An 18746-nucleotide genomic window follows, 5' to 3' on the forward strand; every position below is an offset into this window, starting at 1 on the left:
CATAAAGATTCCAACAAAGATCTCCACATAGTGAAAATAAAATGTATTCTGAGTGCATCCACAATGAACAATTATAGTACAGTAGCTTGATAACACGTTATCACTCATAGCTACATCTGATGGAACCCTGGCTTTTGTAGCTTGCTGAAGTACTCAAAATTCCCTGCTAGAGAGCTCTAAGCAACTTCCCTGAACTACACTTCCCAAAGTACCTTGAGAACAGGTATTCAGGATTAATTCGAGATTCTATGGAAATCCCTTCCCCAAACTAAAAATGCCATTATTCCACAGGAAGTTATAAGTGTGTAAAGTGGATATGCTATTTTTGTCATTCAACCTGTAGTTTTAAATGTGTTACACACAATTATTTCAAAAAGAAAACAGATGCTACTTCAAAGCCCAACATAACCATTCCTTTGTCAGCTCTATCAGTATCGGAGCGGAAACTGACAGCCCTAAAGGGGTGTCTTGATGCCACTCCTTTGAGCACTGGGTTGGGGTCTTGAGGTATGGAGCAACATTGAAAATGTTCAGATGTGGCAGAGAAGCTAATGGACACTCACTGTCCTTAACCAGGAATTGGTCGCAGCTGTGGATTTAGACAGCAGGTGATTGTCCAAGGTCGCAGAGTATACCAGAGAGAAGCACATAGCACTTATGTAAATATGCTGTGTCATTTGTAATGGTGGACAGTAATCCAGGTAACACAGGAAATTGTACAGGAAGGGATTGAGCTAGATTGCCACATGGCAAAAGTGTATATAAGCTCAAATCATCTTTGTACAGTGTGGGTTTGTAGTAAGAGGAGTTTGTCTGTGTAGCTTTGTTTGCGCATGTGTGTTTACAACAAGAATAAACAGTGCCTCTTTGGAGAAAAGCCAACCTACGGTGCTTTAAACTAGCAACTGTTTTTCTGGCAACACTCCAGTGTCTGTCAGTTCGTCTATCTACCCACAAGCTTCCAAGATTACTCTGCATTTATCTATGCATATTTTCCCAACATGGGGTCACAGCAAACACAACTCACACTCCCATCCTGGCTGTTTGCCGGTTCAAAAAGACGCAGCAGAAAGCCACTCCTTTTTGAGCTGGGAAAAAGTCTGCTTTTCCACTACTGCTGCAGCTTTGCAGGACTCCTGTGGTGGGCGGCATCTAAATGCCACAGCACTAGACCACAGCAAAACTGTCTGCCATGTGGTTGGGTGGGTGACTTTACACCAGCTTGGGGGCATGCATCGTCAAAACGACACGCCCCTAAGCCGCTGGGAAGCCACTGCAAAAGAGTAGTCTGTTTTGCCCCTTAATTAGGCTTGAAATAAGTAACAGATCCTATTCTGTCTAGTCACAGAAATTCAGTAAGAGCTATTAATGCCTTTATTAGACTGGGGAAAAAAAGCTTTTGTAAACACATACATACACACACCCATTATATTTCCTGTGTCCCATATAAAAATATTATAATTAAGCATGAAGAATATTGGGAGAAAAAGTCTTCTTATATAAAAGCAACACACAAAACAAATATTCACATACAAACCTCATCCTGTAAAGCAGTTACTGTTAGGTTGTAAACAATTTGGGACCTGGTTGTCTGGGAAACTCTCTTCTTCCTTGTTTACCTATTTGATCTTTGAGATCATCTGCATGATTTTAATGTCTCCCTGGCAGTCATTCAGAGTAGAGCATGATAGTACCTGCTACGTAGAATGCTATTATATTAGAACTTCAACATATTCCATCTATTCTTCATTTTTAATCTATGTTAAAAAAATACTTACTAACGCAAATCTTCCTGGTTTAAATCAACCCGACATCCTTTTCATGGACTTCATACAGGGTACATCTGTACATTTTTACACTTAACTATTGAAGTGCACCACTTTAAACTTCTTGAATTTAAGTGGTATATAAATATACATAAATAGACAAATAATGACATGGAGAGATTATGGACAGTCTAAGTGAGACTGCCAGTATTCAATCCACTTTGTATATGCTGGTTGGTGCTCTCTCTCCACAGTGTGGGGTAGGAGAAAAGAGAACAAATCAGAATGAGTATAATCCAATGTAACTTGTGGTTGGCATCTTAAACATTCCTAAACATTCTTGGAAATCATTAAACAGCATGATGTGTGAAAAGTCAAATCATGATAATAAGAGCCTGAAAAAGAATGCCTGAAGTCTAACAACAGATAAAAGGATAAAACTATATACTGAAAAGTAAATACAAATTATTCTAAAACTGAAGAGGAACTTTATATAGCATAGAGCAAAGAAGAACTGTAAGCTCAAGAGGTACAAACTGCTCTTCCTGCCCAGTTTCATACTGAAAGCTATCTCACGTTATGGAAACCAAACATTATACATATAAAATGCCTTTTGGGACTAAAAAGTAGTTTATGGTCCTATGGGGGAAATAATAATAATAATAATAATAATAATAATAATAATAATAATAATAATATGATTTATTTATATTCCACTTTTTCACAGATGAATCAAAGCAGATTAGAACAGGTATAACAATAAAACATCATACAGCTAAAAGTTACAATTAAAAAAACACCCATATCCCAACCCTCCCCTTGATCATAAGAGTAGTAATCAAAAACCATAAAAAGAAATTAAACAGCAGGATAATTTAAAACCTCCCAATTATAAATTCACTAAAATACAGTTGCATTTGGAAGTTCTGAGAATATCCTTCAGTTGCTTCCTTCCTAGTCAAAAGATCTCCAGAAAGCCTTTTAAAACTAGAAGAATGTTTATTTTGCAAATTTTGATAATCAGATTGTTGTTGCTGTTGTGAAAAACATATAATAAAAAGGGGAAGTCAAGTTGGTCACACAGTCACGTTACTGGTAAGAGTAGAAGACTGAAAAAACAGTGTTCTCTTCTGATTTCTCTCTCATGAGCTATTAATTTATCTTCACACACATACAAATTAAGCTGTCTCAGATAAACAACAGAAAGCTCTGCAAAGTACTCTGCACTATGCCCTTTTGCATTCCTGTCCTTCCCACAGCTGTGAGTGGTCCAACTGACTAGCATACAATATAGCAAAGAAGACTAATAAAGCAGTTCAGAAGAACTGGAGACCAATTTCTTTTACCATTTCAGTGTGTAGCTCTGAAAGGAACGTCTTGCATGTAGGTGTAAGATGGTGTTTTGGACAATGGCCTCTCTTTCTTTACTGGCTATTAAAGGAAAATGCAATATCTAGCCAACTAACATCTCAGGTTTGTCCCTTGGCCCAATGGTTAACTGATTTCACTTCTATCCCTATAATATCAACTATTTTGATTGAAAGTATACATGAGTATCCTTTAAGGTTTCTAAATCCAGTTGTCACCTTTGGATTCTATTTCAAATGGGCACTAGTGGTGAAGAAGACAACCTGCTTCAATTACAGTAGTAACTACTGCAGGTGGCACTGATAGTTAAGTCCTTGGTCTCAGCTTTATACTGCTCTGATTTCAGGCAAATACATTGAATTTTTCCTTGAAAACCATCTTAGCCAGGATCACTGTCTTCTTCCATAAATTGATATAAATGGATATTTGTCTTTCTCTCAGTGGGTGGTCTCCACTTCAGCTGAAACACCACAAGTTAAGAACACAGGGTATGTTTTCAGGATGTATCAATGATATGCAAGGTTATCTAGGGAGGGGTAGGATACGCAGATGGACAAAGCAATACACAGACAAATGGAATGGAAATGTATTCATGTTATTAGTGATCAAGGAAGCCCCAACACATATGATTAAAGAGAAATTAAAGACCTATTAGGTCGCTCTCACAAGGCAGAAAGATTACTGGTTGAGTATTGGAATCTGTTACCATCTATTGCTACTGCTTTTGAGTAGAAAGGTACCAGTGATATAAAAACGTAGTCTTAGGGCTTTGGCTTTAATTTCAAGTCTCTAACCAACTTGTTTTGGTCTTCTCAATTAGCATTCATTGCCTCACATTCATGTTGAATAAACTCGGCTCACATTTGATATATTCCAGACAGTAAAAATCCTGTAGATATTTCACAGTTAAAACCAAACGAGTACTGTAACCTCCCTTCTAAGGCCAATTTTGCTTATGTCAGCCAGGACAGATAAATGTGGCTGGTGAAAAATGTGAAATTTGTCAGCCTCAGGAAATTCCTGACCTTATGCTGCATTTCTAAGTGAGGCAAGCCTTGGGAATATTTTTGGACTACAACTCCCAAAATCTACCACCTAGCATGGGGAATTTGAAGAGTTGTCATCATAAATATAATTTTACAAGCTCCGTTTCTAGTTACTCAGCAGTCAGGCAGAGAAGCACTGAGTCTCTGGCCTCCAATGTCCCTCCCCTGCTCAGAGTTGGCAAAGGACAGGACCTGAACAATAGGGATGGAGCTGCCTGGTAGGCACGAAGATAAGTTTGTTTGACTTTCTGCTTGTACCCAGCAAGATCAGTTGTAGCTGAAGGAACTGTGGAAAGCAACCTGCAGGCGATAACAAAGGTACTTCTTTTAAAAGTCTTCTATTATTGAAAGATATATGGCTGCTTTGGAGGCAGGAAAAAGTGGAAGGTGCCATCCTATTTTCCTAAGTGTGCTTCTGTCATTGATGCCCTTACCCACATATTCCCTTTCTAACTTAATTTTTCAAATGATGCACACATAACTTGAAATAATAATAAACAAGACAGGAACAAACCCCACATCACAATTGATTCTGCCTATATAATTTCAGTGGTGTTACAGCCCTTCTTTCTATTTAAAAAGTTCCTTCCTGTAGTGCATTGTCCGATCTTTGTGTATACCCTGTTCTTTGCTAATGTGGGGTGGTGAGATTAGCGAAGAATTGTTAAGGGGTCTAGAAGCCACTACCTTGCAAAATGGAGATGGATGCATTTAACTGCAAAAAATGTACATTTAGACCCCAGGCTTCTTTTCTTACCTGTTCTCTACAAGGAAGTCTACCACACTTTTCTTCAAGCAGTACAGATGAGCATCCATCAGTCCTGTCCTGATGTGTATTCTAGAATGCCTGGAAGGGGAATAAAAGAGAGTGAAGTCACCCTGCTCTGCATTCAACAGTCATTTAAAGAGCTCCACTTTAAAATCACTAGATGGTAAAAACTTTACAAGGGACATCTGTTCTCTCGGACCCTTGCTATGGAATTAGCAGTGAAGTGAATCATGATGGCTTCCATGACTAGAATATGTCAAACAAACATACACCTGCTGATCCAGTTTTGTCACTGACCTTGTTCTGTAACTGACAAAGGCTCAAATCCATTAAAACTGATGCCACAAGAAATCTTAAAAGACTTGAACATGCAATGAAACTTTTGTTTTTTGGTTTTTTATCTGTAACAATAGTTCTTCTTTCAGAGGATTTTGCACTTGGTTTATATTTTATATTAAACAGAAAAGTTGTCCAACTGAGTATGAATTGTAGTAGTAATTTAAATTAAGGGTGTCAGTATCTCCTGGTTTGTTAATTCTACCAACTTTCTTGCTTATAACTCTACAAGAATACATTTTTAATCAATATTCTCTAAATACTAAAAAGGAAAAATCAATTTAAGTACTGCACTTGGGAGTGCTTCACTCCCAATGTTATGGAATATGATTTAACACAGTGATCCCCTGTGCTCTTTAAGGGATTTTGGAATTCAGCTCCCAGAATCCCAAACTATTGTCCAACATGGCTGAGGCTTCTGGAAGCTGATGTCCAAAATCTCTTAAAGAGTACAATTTGAGGACTACTGATTTAACAGCAGTAACACTGCCTAATCATGGAGGATTGTGAGTGCCCATTGTTCCAAAGTTTGTTTTAGCTGATTGATCTCCAGTCAACCACAGAAACCCACTGAGTATTCTTGGGCAAAACACATTCTCCCAGCCTAAGAGGAAGGCAATGACAAATATCTTTTTAATAAATCTTGCCAGAGACAAAATAAATCAGAATCAACTTAAAACTACGTAACACATAATTATGGGTGCAACTGTGCCTAAATATCATGAGATCTAGAGGAAGGTTAAAAAAAAATCAAATCTAGATTTATTTGTGGTTGATGACCTGCTAATGACCACTTAAAATACTGCTTGACAACTGCTAGTTTTAATCATATAAAATAACTCACATTTCTTTTATCATCACAAAGAGACCACACTCATCTTTCTGTACAACTGAGGTCAGTCATGGTATTCTCAACTGTATGTAAGATATTAAGCTTTAAATGATTGAGACTCACATTTTCCTTTTGTAAAAGAAATAAATTTAAATGCTGCTTGATTACTAACTAAATATGCTTATTATTATTATTATTATTATTATTATTAGTTTTTATACCCCTCTTCAGACAAAAGGCTATCAGAGCGGCTTACATTATTTTAAATTAGACATTTCCCATATTGACTTATTTGCCAATTGCTAATATATTAATGTTTTTTGAAATAGATAATAAGCAGAGGGAAATAAAGCAAAAGAATAACACCTACATCGGTTTAATATCCAGTCTTCCATCCGTAATGGAAAAATGCATTGGAAAGGATAATGGAACCATGGAATGAGACACTTGACTTTGTATTAACACAATGGACCAACATAATCAGAAAAAAAGAACTTAAGAACAAGGGTTTTAAGCAGAGAAATGTTACTTTATTGGGCTGTTTAGGTGTTGCTGGGCTGCAACTCCCTCTATTCCTTACCACTGACTGTGTTGTCTACGACTGCTAGGACTTGAGGTTCAGTAGCCTCTAGAGAAACACATAATTCTCACTCCCACTATGACCTTCTGAACTTAGTGACACTTACTTCTGTGTCAGTCATGGTCAGTCAGCAAACCCCACTGTGGGGCTCTACATACCACATCCTGCCGCCTCTTTCCTGGCCGGATTGAGGCCATGGCAACCTCACGTTATGGCCATGATTCGGCCTTTCGAGGGTGCCATGGCCACAGCGGAATGGCTGTATGGCGCCCCTTTGGTGCTGCGTCATCTAGACCCAGCGCTGAAAGCATGCCATGACACCGCGCACCATCTAGAGCAGTGCGTGGCATCAGGGTGCCCTGGGGGGCAGAATCGGGTGTGCATCATCAGGGCGCTGCGCCCCAACTCTGAGCCCAGGCCGGCTTTTCAGGCCAGTCTGTAAAGGGCCTGTGGTACTTTTAAAATTAAAAGTTTTCATAAACAAGGGCTCTTTGGTTCACTTCAATGACATGGGCAACCTGTATGTTGCTTCCCCAGGGGATGAGAGGCACTGTGGAGCACGCAAGGAACTTCTGATTGTAGCCAAATGGTGCATTTTTATCCTCTACTCAAAGAATTTGGAATTACTTATAATTAACTGTTAGGGCTGACACCTATAGTGTGCTTCCTGTTTAATTTATTGACTAAACTAGAAATATCTAGCAAACATAGCAACTATGAACAATAAAGTAACATTTGGAAATACAGCATCTTCTCTGCCCTGTAAACTAGACAAGATGTGCTGGAGTATCTGAAGTTCTCATACACCACCATTTCACAAAGTCTGTTCAAATACAATGCAGCTGCAAGCCACATTTCAACAAACAACAAAAAAATCACATGCATTCCACTAACAGCATAAAACAGGAAACACCTCCCTCATTCAGGGTTGTATACAATAAAAAATAGCAACATTTTGTTTATATCTGAGCTTTAAGAGAGCAATTCCAGAAACTGCAAGTTCCTACATGGTAGTATTGCTTTAATTAGCCAGCACAGCACATTTTGTTTGTGTTAAAAGACCTCCAACATATTTATTAAAATGGAGTCATAAATGTTAACTACTTGCTGAACTACTAAAAGATGACCAACTGTGGGGATGATACTTCAAACTCATTTCAAACCTCTTTACAAGTACAAGCAACATGTTTTAAGTGACTTCAAACTGTATTTAATTAAAAAAATTACCCAGTCAGTCAATCAGATCATACAAATCTTGCAACCCTGCCAACAATCAAATATAAATTAAAGTCATGAAAGAATTTTTGGAAGTACAAACCCTGCAGCAATGCAACTCTATTCCTGGCAATAAGGACAACCTTTTCTGTTAAAACAAATCTAGGCAGCAACAGGATTAAAAGAATATTGCCCCATGGAGTTCAAACAAGTATGGCTTCTAAGCGTTTGAGGCTAAATCTAGGATGAAACATCTCACAACCTAACAAATAAATATTAATTGGACAACATTCAAGGCATTTAACTACTGCCCAAAATTATTACTTTCCTACTGTTTGAAAAAAATAAATGTTTGATACAGAAACTTAATGTGAGAACCTGTGACACTGGTTGCTAAATATTATATTCCCATAAATTATTGAAATCCTCAGATTTAAAAAGCTGCAAAAGCACTGAAGAATGAGCAGAGAATACTATAAGAATCATAGAATTGGAAGAGACCACAAGGGCCATCCAATCCAACCCTTGCCATGCAGGAATACACAATTACAACACCCTGATAGATGGCCATCCAGCCTCTGTTTAAAAACCTCAAATGCAAGAAACTCTACCACACTCCGAGGGATTTCGAGCAGCTCCTGCTGTCAGGAAGTTCCTCCTAATGTTGAGGTGGAATCTCTTTACCTGTAGTTTCTATCCATTGTTCCATATCCTAGTCTCTGGAACACCAGAAAACAAGTTTACTCCCTCCTCAATATGACCCTGCACAGAGAGAAGAAGGAGAGCTTGTTTCTCCCATATAATAGATGTTGTTTCCCCTATATAATTACCACTTAAAATAAGGTGGAAAAAGGACTCACTATTCAGATAGGTAAAACAAAAGGGAGGAGTGTTTTTACTTTAGAAGAGCTCACAGGTCTGTCCTCTAGCTAGACGGTGCCGCTTTTGGTTTATTCTGCCATTATAATAAATTATTAATAATAAATTATTTATTTATAGCCAGCCCAGTCACAAAGAATTATGCAAATACATTGAAAAAAAGCATTCTCACACCTCCATCTCTCAACCAAATGAGAAATACCTTCATCGCCCTACCAACATCTAGTCCAAGCATTTTCCTTCAGGGAAAAGTCTACCACTGACCTCTCTGGATGCTATCAAAATCTCAGAGAGAGAGAATGCAAAAGTAACTTGCTTATTTATTCTTCTTCTTCATATTATTATTATTATTATTATTATACCTTATTTATATAGCGCTGTAGATTTACACAGCACTGCACATGCAGACAAAAAAATTGATAAAAATGAAACCTGCCAATGGCATACAGTCTACAAAATACATATAAAACAATAGTTTAGTATTGTTATTTGCCATCAAGCTAGGGCTTTTTCTGATATTTCTGAACATCTGAAGGCATCCACAGAGGAGAAAAACAAAACTGAGGTTGTAGAATAGAGACTGGTGTTTAAAATGAGCACTGATTTACAAAAATATTTCTATTACAGATTGGCTTTATTCATACATATATAGTATCCTCATTCATCATAATTCAAATGATTTACCTGTCTAACAGTGGGAGAGCCAGAGTTACAGATGAATATTAAGAAAACAATAATAATGGCTGCAGATGAACTGCAAGAATCAAGCTTAGCTACCAAACTTCTTTTGAATCCTTTGTATACCAGTGTAGTTTAATAACTAGCATTGGATGGAATGGAAAGAAGAACCAGAAATGAATGGATGCTTTATTTCCCTGCGTAGACAGTTACTACACTAAATAATAATGAGCATGCCCACGAAGCAATCTCTATTAAACAAGCTGCAGGTTTTTGCTGAAAACAGAAATATACATTCTAGTTTTCAGCACTCTCATTAAGACTACTTGGGCTTGAGTGGGTAAGCAAAAGTATGGCTGAAACACAGAAATAAAATAATTTTGACACAACCCCAGTTCCATTGGCCCAGCCATTAGGGTAAGAATGGAGCTGAATGTGGGAAGAATCCATTATTCTTTAAATAAAGTCTGGTGCAGCTAAATAGGTGCTCACATACTCTCCTTCCTGAAAAGATTTTTAAAATTCTGTAGTTGCTTGGGCCTGGGAAAGAGGTACCCACTGAAATGCTAACACGGGCTAACCACAGAAGCACTACAGTACCTGAGGAACAATATTTTCAAGTACCCTTAGAAGCAAAGGCTGAAGGAAGAAAGGAGTCTGAAGGGGCCCAGTTCTCAGAGGCTTTTTAAAAGGCCATTCTATCTGATGGCTGCACTTTGGGTGCAATTCTCCAACCTCAGACCTAGCCCATTCTATTGCAAGAATTGAAAAATGGGGCCCCTCTGAAAATAATTAAGGTTGCTGAAAGACTTTCTGTGAACAAATAGATTTAATAATAGTGCAAACAGCAATTACCATTTTTTCCACCTTGATTTTTAGTTGAAACTTACAGCACTACTGGCTTGAATTGTATTATTCCTGTTATACCTGGTTGAGACTCAACATTCCAAGTAGGAAGTTCAAAGGTTTTTAAACAAAGTTCAGTTTATTTGGCCATAAAAAGCGGTGGGGGGGGGTGACCCTCAGCTTCTCCAATGAGTGTGGTGTTCAAGTTCTAACACTTTACAAATCAGTGACACCTGCAGCAGAGGATATGCAAGACAACTGATGGTCTCTGGGCTGTTATATCAGTATTTTCTATGATATTTTAAAGAAAGTATGCAGTTTTGCCACCTTTCTCTCAGTTATTCTCATACCACAATACACTCGATAGCTTTCAATTATTATTCAACAAATTTTACACAATGTTTATTCCACCTGATTTACTGTAAACTATTTAGAATAGACCAAGCACATTAAATATTACAATAAACTCCTAGTTTTTAAGCATCTGCTTCAGGTCTTGCCTCTTTAATTTTGCTTGGTCTCCTAACTTTCTGTGCTGACATTCCTTTTCTTTGCCTGGGGGGGAGGCAAATATTCTTATTGTGCAAAACAAGGAGTTGATGCTGAAAGCTGTAGACAGTGGTTACAAGCCATCAAACTATTTCAACACCCATCAGATTGCCCTCACGAACATATCTACTGTACATGGAGCATTTTGCAAACAGTCCCAATAGCCCATTGGGACTACGTTAAGTATATGTTACACATACTTTTTCCTTTATTTCCCCTACCTCTATTTCGTTCTCCTTCCTCTGCGATTTCCTTTGTGTCTATTTTAGACTGTCAGCCCCTTTAATACAGACCTGTCAAATGTCTCTATTGTAAAGCATAATATACATAGATGGTGTCATATTAATAAAAATATTTTTTTAAAAACCACATGACTTATTAAGATGTAGAACAATAAAAGAAATTTTGATTTCTGAATTCCACTTGACTAGTCCAGAATTAGACTATACTTGACTATAAATCGACTTTATGTATAAATCGAGGGCAGGATTTGGAGCCAAAATTGTGGATTTTGATATGACCCCTGGATAAGTCGAGGGTAAGTTAGGGCCATGTAGCAAAGGATGTAAACAAAGGATGAAGCAAAGGAAAACAATGTCAGAAACATACAAAATTCCAGGGGGCATAACTGTTTGTGCTCATGTTAAAAGCTGGATCGATGAGAGAACAGACGGAAATCAGTGCTTCCAGCATAGATTATTCTCTTGCTTTTCACCAGGGGATGGTTCCTACACACACACACACACCCCGATATATATGAGTTAAAGTACAATACTTACACTGACCCATGGATAAGTCAATTCAGTGTTTTTGGGTCACCTTTTTGACTAAAATTTCTAGACTTATACATCTGTATATAGAGTAAATCCTACTGGTAATCCAGCTAGAGTAAACTCATTGAATCAGTGGGGTTTACACAATTGTCAACTCATCACTAAGCGATTGATTCAGTGTTCTACTCTAACTGAGATTGCCAAAAAGATCCAGACTCATGTCCTGATGATATCTAGGGCCAAAACAGACGGTTCTGAAGGGGTGTCTTGAAGCCACCGCTTTCAAAGACAGATTGGGGCCATGGCAAACACACATCATGGCCCCAATCCACCTTCAGCTGCTCAAAAAAGGAACAGCAAAGAGTTGCTCCTTTTTGGGCTAGCAAAAAGGTGGCTTTTCCCACCCAATGTGGCCCATGGGCAGCTTTAAGCCGCTCTGGCGGCGTGCAAACACCGCGCCACCAGAGTGCCTGGAAGCCAGCCCACATCCGAGCCCTGGTGTGACTTCTGGGCATCTTGGGGGCGTGTGGCATCTGTATGCCATGCCCCCAAGGTGGCTGGAAGCCAGCCTTTCATGCCTGTCTGTTTCACCTCATAGTTTGGTATTCTGAGCTGCACCACTGTGAAAATGTTGGCCATACACTATTCCCATGGCAGCCAATGCAGTAAGTGTATCAAATCAACATTATAAACATTCAATTATTTTAATCAATACCAAATGTAGCTAATTTTGAAAACAATGAGGTCACTTTCATGTATTCTTTTAAATTGCAATGTATCTGTGAATTATGTGATGGAATTAAAGAAAAGCTCTTTAAGGCCAATTTTTTTTTTTTTTTGAATAATGCAAATCACTAGTAGCTTGAATAAAAAGTCCCACAAGTAATTTCCTTGTAGTCAGCTGGAGAATGCTTGAAAATCACAAGTAGTAGAAATAGCTCAGGATGAGCTTCCTACTACAGATTTCAGGTGATGATACTTAATGTTTTGGGGAAAATAGTGACATACCTCATACAGTATTCTTACTGTGCTTTATGGCATTTTCTTCCCTATTCTACTTCCTTACATTTGTCAATACATTTCCGACCAGGGCAAGGGTGTTAACTCACTCTGCATTCCAGTCTGCTATGCGTCATGGAGTTCCACAGCCCACTGATGAGTAACATATGTCTAGCATGTGGCCGAAAAGAGTCAGACCGTGTTCAAATAGGCATGGATAACTCTTCTGACCTCTGACTCAGCCTTCTGTGCCATCCCAACAGCATAGTAAAATTATTCTCTGTAGCTAGACAATTTAGGAACAGTGTATCAAGAAAAAGACTACACAAATTCAAAAGGTGACTACAGTATTTATACAAAGCAATAAAGAACTACACACGCGTGCATGCACACACACACAAACTCTTTAAAAAGTAATCTAAAGGGAGAGTCAGAAGCACTAGTGCTGAAGTTCTCGCCAACAATTAAATGGTGCTTTTTAGGACTCTCCATATAAAACATATTATTTATAATACAAGGTACAGAATCACATGCTTCTTTGGATGGATGGACCTAGAGGACATCCAGTCCAACTACTCCACACTAAGCCAGGATTCTTCATCTTCCAAATATTACATCATATTGAAATTTATGAATATTTGATTACAATAAGAGAGAGAAACCAAGATACATTAGCACAGCGGCCTTATAAAACAAGATGTTGAGTAAACCTCACAAATCATTCAAACAACCAAGTCATATGACATACAACAGAGAAGAAGAAGATTAACAATCTGACAACTAATCAGGCCTGGGAGGAATTCTTATCCAATTCTATAATAAAGTTTTACTTCCTGTAGGCAGAGCAAAAAACAAACAAACAAAACAACAACCAGAGGGTATACTGGGTACAGAGGGCAAAATTTTGTCCTTTTGCTGGACAGAGACAAGGGTCTGTTACCTGCAATTACCTACTCAGCCTCAGAGGGAGAGAGGCAGGCCAGCTCCATCAGGCCTAGCCTAGGTTAAGAAAGAGAGCTCTTCTTCCAGTCCAACTGCCATGCCAGAGACAGAGAAGAACTGCTAGACCTGATCTCCTTCCCCACTGACATTTCCTTCTTTTGTGTCATGTCTTTTTAGAGAATAAGCCTGAGGGCAGGGAACTGTTCTGAGAGCCTTTGTGGCTGAAAAGCAGGGTAAAAATAAATATATAACAGCATAAATTACTAAATTTTGGAACAAATCCCCATTGATCCTAGCATCATAACTACATGCAACAGTGAAGGGACATCTGCTCCACCTGGCCTTCATTTTCCTTAGGAGCACAGAACTACTTTAAGCTATTAATGAGCTTTTGACTTTATATAGTTTAGTTGAATTTACTGAAACAAATTTCTAGCTTTGAGAATATTGCTGGGCTTTTGTGCACCCAGAGTTGGCACTTGAGCAAAACTGGTTTGAGTATTTATTAACAATCCACTCTTTTCTGAGCACAGGAACATCTCTACAGAACAGACTGACAGACAGCTCAGAACTCTCCCTTACCCATCTCCAGGTACACAGAAATTTGAGATAGCATGCACAGCATCTGGTGCAATGTGATGGCCATTAAACTGTCATATACACATGCTGGGAACAGAAACCCATTTGCCTTTATTGCAATTATTTTGCAGGCACAGCTGTACCCATGAAATGTGGATTGCACCTAATTTTTTGGCACTTTGTTTTTCAGTTTGCAAAGTGCCTTAAATCAGCTTGATACAGAAAGGCAAGAGAAAAACACAACACAATCTTTTAAATCTTGAAGTATTCTTAACTTCTAAACTACCTAACTACATATTCATGACCAAATCTTCCAAGGGTGAATGTGTGTGTGTGTTGTGTGCCTTCAAGTTATTTCTGACTTATGGCAACCCTAAGGTGAACCTATCATGGGGTTCTTGGCAGGATTTCTTCAGAGGAGGTTTGCCATGGCCTTCTCCTAAGGCTGAGAGTGTGTGACTTGCCTAAGGTCACCCAGTGGGTTTCAGGACTGAGATGGGAATCAAACCCTGGTTTCCAGAGTCATAGTCCAACACTCAAACCAGTATGCCAAGCTGGCTCCCTTACTGACTGAATTTTAAGAATATTGATTTCATTTTCCCTCTATAGGTGCCTTTTTATTCAAATCAGATTTTGGCAATGGATTGTTTGCTGTAGACAGGTGCTCATTAGCAGGTGTCTGATCTATAATTGTGCTTTTAATTTTTTTAATATTGCACTCTTAATTCAAAGACTTGGTCTCATATTGTGTTTTGTTTGTATTCTTTTATCTAATACTACTGCAACCTTCACTCTCTTTTTGATGAGAAAAAATGAAAATATAAAAATGATCACAAATAAATAAACTGATACATGAAAATGAACTCATGCAGTGTACTTTTTCCATCCACAAAAACAATCTCCCATATACTGCTTATACACACACAGACTATGGGAAGGTAGTTTTATCAGGAGGTACATCTTTTATGCTCTTAGATTCAGGGGAAAGCAATGGCAAACCTTCTCTGAACAAATCATGCCAAGAAAGCCCCATGAGCGAGTTGCCTTAGGGTTACCATAAATCGGAAATGACTTGAAGGCACACAACAACAAAACACCTTCTAGGGAAGCTGAAGTCCAAGCAGACTGAAAAAGAATAGAACTAAGTTCTATTTGGGCTGGAGGCACATAAAGGGAGGTGGCCAGTAGATTAACAGTAAGAGTTTCATTTCAAGCTCTAGCCAAGGAGTCTCTTTCAACACCAGAGACAGAGTAATAGATCTTTCAACACCACAGTAATATACAGAATAATTAATAAAGAAGAATATGTTCTAGATTGCATACAAATTGTCTTCCCTTGCAATGCTCACCACAACCAGTTCAAAGACATTTGACAGTAGAAGAAAGAATTCAAGTTTTCCACCATCCACATCATGCTAGTCACTTAAGATTTCTTACAATTCTTTCTGTACAGAATGATTGAAAGGGCAAACATCTGGCAATCAGGGCTTGTCAAAATGAGATCAGCAAGTAAGCCAAGTAACATGCAATCATCTGAGCTAGAATAAAATGCCTTCCTCCCTATCAGAGTGAACATAGCTATAACCATGTTCAAATTACCCTCCTCCACACACACACACACACACACACACACAGTTCACCCGGTCATTCATCACAAATCCATACAGCATTATTTCATTCATTTTGCTTAGTCCAGCCCAAAATAATAAAGAAGAAATTGCAACAGGACATGTGCTGAATATTTCCATCATTCTATTTAACCATAAAGAACAATATAAATTAAATTGAGTAGCTGAGTAAAACCAGTCAGAGAAAACAAGTTATTACTTTTAATAATTTTCAGGTAAGCTTGAGCTCAGGTACCTTTCAGTTTAGAAGATGTGCCCCTTTCAAGGATAATCCAGGGACATATAAGATAATAAATAAGGTCCCCAAGGCATGTACAGGCCTTTTACTATAAGGTCCAAAACACACTGCAAAAATAATCCAGTTTGAGACTGCTTTAACTTCTCTGGCTCAGTACTAGGGAATCACGGGGATTATAGTTTATTGTGGCACCACAGCTAACAAAGAAGTCTAAATATCACACAAAACTACAGTTCCCAGAATTCCCCTGCACTGAGCCAGGGAAGTTTAAATGGTCTCAACCTGGATTATTTCTGAAATGTGTTTTGGATCAAAGTAGCCAAATTTAATTGGCACACATGTGGAAAAGGAATTTAAAATTCCATGATGGACATTATCCGTCAGGCCTTAGCCTGACAATTTTATATAACAGCATAAATTACTAAATAAATAACAAGCCCCATATTAGGAAGAGGTCAAACACATGAAGTCTGGGTATACAGTAGACTGAGATGAACAAGAGATGATAAAGCAACTAAAACTGGAAACCCTTCCCTTCCATGATGGCAAGTAGGAATGCAACCATGTGAGTAACCCCAAATCAGCCTTCTACAACTTGACATCACTCCCGTCCACCTCAACTACAGAAAGTGTAGTTAAAAATAAGGAAGGCAACAGGTGGGTGAAATCTGCTCTCAGCCTTGGTCTGAAACACTGAATGCATGAGATCCCCAAATACTGCTCTGCCAAATGGAGCTTCCTCCTTGTTTTCCTTTCCTCCAGTCATGCTCAACACCACTAGAGGAAAGGCAGGCAAGCACTGCATATTCCCTGGCACATTCAAACCATGTCCTGGCCATTTTACTGCATATAGGCACTCTGTAGCATGCCTTTTCAGATTTAGTGCCACCCACAGACATCAGCAATGTCAAGCTGAATTGATTTTTAAACATTTCCCTGAAATGGGAACTTTTAAGGACAACTTCTTCAGGATATATATAGTGAACTAGTGGCTGTCCTAAATCAAATGAGACATATAAAAAATCAAGCTGTGCACATATGAAATCCTATACAGTCAAGTAGCAAAACAGATAAGTTCCACTGAGACATTTATGACAAACTATTAGAATGTGTGTATGAACGCTGGGGTAGGGATCTGAACTGCCCAAAGAAAAAATTCTCTTAGCTACTTTACAAGCTCATCTTGCCAAATGTGCCTTTTCTAATCATAGTGATTTACAGTACCTCAGAGGAAGATATGAAAACATCAATATTGACATAAAACTTCAAATTAATTTGAAATCTGTGGGGAACAAGAACTGTGCTATGTTATGGACCAATAGTCTAAAGATATAATAGGACTCAAGCTAGATTTTAGAGGGAAACCTAAACAAACATAAAGTTGCAGATGAATTTACACAGAAGCCATCAAAATTTGTTTTTAAAAAAACTATTTTAAGTTATACAAACAGTATTTTCCTAACATTTCAGAGTTGTCCAAATTAGAACTACAGGTGTTTAACTTTTTAGAAAACTAATCTTCATTGCACTTATATTTTTTCCATAGTAAAAGCTCCAAGAGGGCTAATTTTTATTCGCATCTCAAAGTGAGAAGGAAGAAGAATGAAAACACAACAAACTTTCCATCTTTAAGAATAAAACCTTTACAAACAAGGCTGTAGTGTAACTTCAAAGTCATTCTTGCATTTATCCCATGCATTTATATAGGAGGTATTCCTTTCTGTATGAGGTAATGAGTAGTCCAGATTGTCACTGTGATTTATTAGCACATCCTCTCAAAGCAGCCCTGCACCTGCATTTGCACAGATGGAACACCCACGAAGGCGGATGGTTTATTAGGGATGGCTCATCCTCCAATCACCCACAGCATTTTAAAAGGAAGTGCTCCAAATTTAGACCTGCTCCAACAGGTGTCTTTTACTGTCTTTCTTTGTGCAACTATAAATGTCTAAGGTGAGGCAGACAATTCCCTGCCTGTAGTAATCATTCTTTGAGAACAGCTCCGTCACCACTTTGAAAGAGGAGGGGTGAAGGGAGACCAATGAAATTCCTATTCTTTTCTCAACCTCATGGCTTGCGAAATTGCTTAGGAAGACTGAGTGTGAGGAACAGAGGCTTCAAAGCACATATCTGATGCTCTGACCCAAACATCCATTTTACATATATCTCCAGAGTTCCAAGTTAGGATAATGTTAACACTTCTTCCTTTGGCACAAAGAACATGTTTACCCAACACTTAGGTCACTTTACAGATAAGGATTCTTTATCTCAGCTAAGTGGTATACATCTAAAACCTGGCAAATAGGGTCTGTGTAAATATGGAGTCTTACAGTGTTCTTTTCTAATACTGGCTGTTCTCTCTTGCAGACAACTGGAGTCAAATGGGATACCTTAGGGAACAAAGTTTTTTTTCTCATCTACTTATGGCTGCTAAATTTAAGTGATTCCTCACCTATATAAGAAGGATTTTTTTCATTTATTACGATCAACAGATCCAATAGAAAACTCAAACAGGTTTTAGATGTATACCAGTTAGCTGAGATAAACATGAAATTAAAAACAACATCCAAAAGGACTAAATAGTACAGTAAACACAATAAAATGATTGCTATCAGGTTTATCTATAACACGCAGAGAGCTCTAATCCACTTTGCCTCTGAAAGAAATTTAAGAACAACCAACATTACATTTGGGGACTTATCCTCCACCAAGAACCTGATATG

At 38.2% G+C, this 18746-nt stretch overlaps 1 protein-coding gene across 1 annotated transcript in view; it reads right to left on the minus strand.

Annotated features, from left to right (window-relative positions):
• EIF2B3 (eukaryotic translation initiation factor 2B subunit gamma) overlaps positions 1-18746 on the minus strand; it is a 108310-nt gene that overhangs the window by 57037 nt on the left and 32527 nt on the right. Inside the window, exon 6 of the mRNA XM_089518637.1 lies at positions 4938-5027. Within this exon, the coding sequence (XP_089374763.1) occupies positions 4938-5027 (90 nt within the window). The remainder of the gene's footprint in view (positions 1-4937; positions 5028-18746) is intronic.

This window comes from Sceloporus occidentalis, unplaced genomic scaffold, assembly GCF_023333645.1.
Source record: "Sceloporus occidentalis isolate IW3139 unplaced genomic scaffold, rSceOcc1.0.p SCAF_3, whole genome shotgun sequence".
NCBI classification, from domain to species: domain Eukaryota; kingdom Metazoa; phylum Chordata; class Lepidosauria; order Squamata; family Phrynosomatidae; genus Sceloporus; species Sceloporus occidentalis.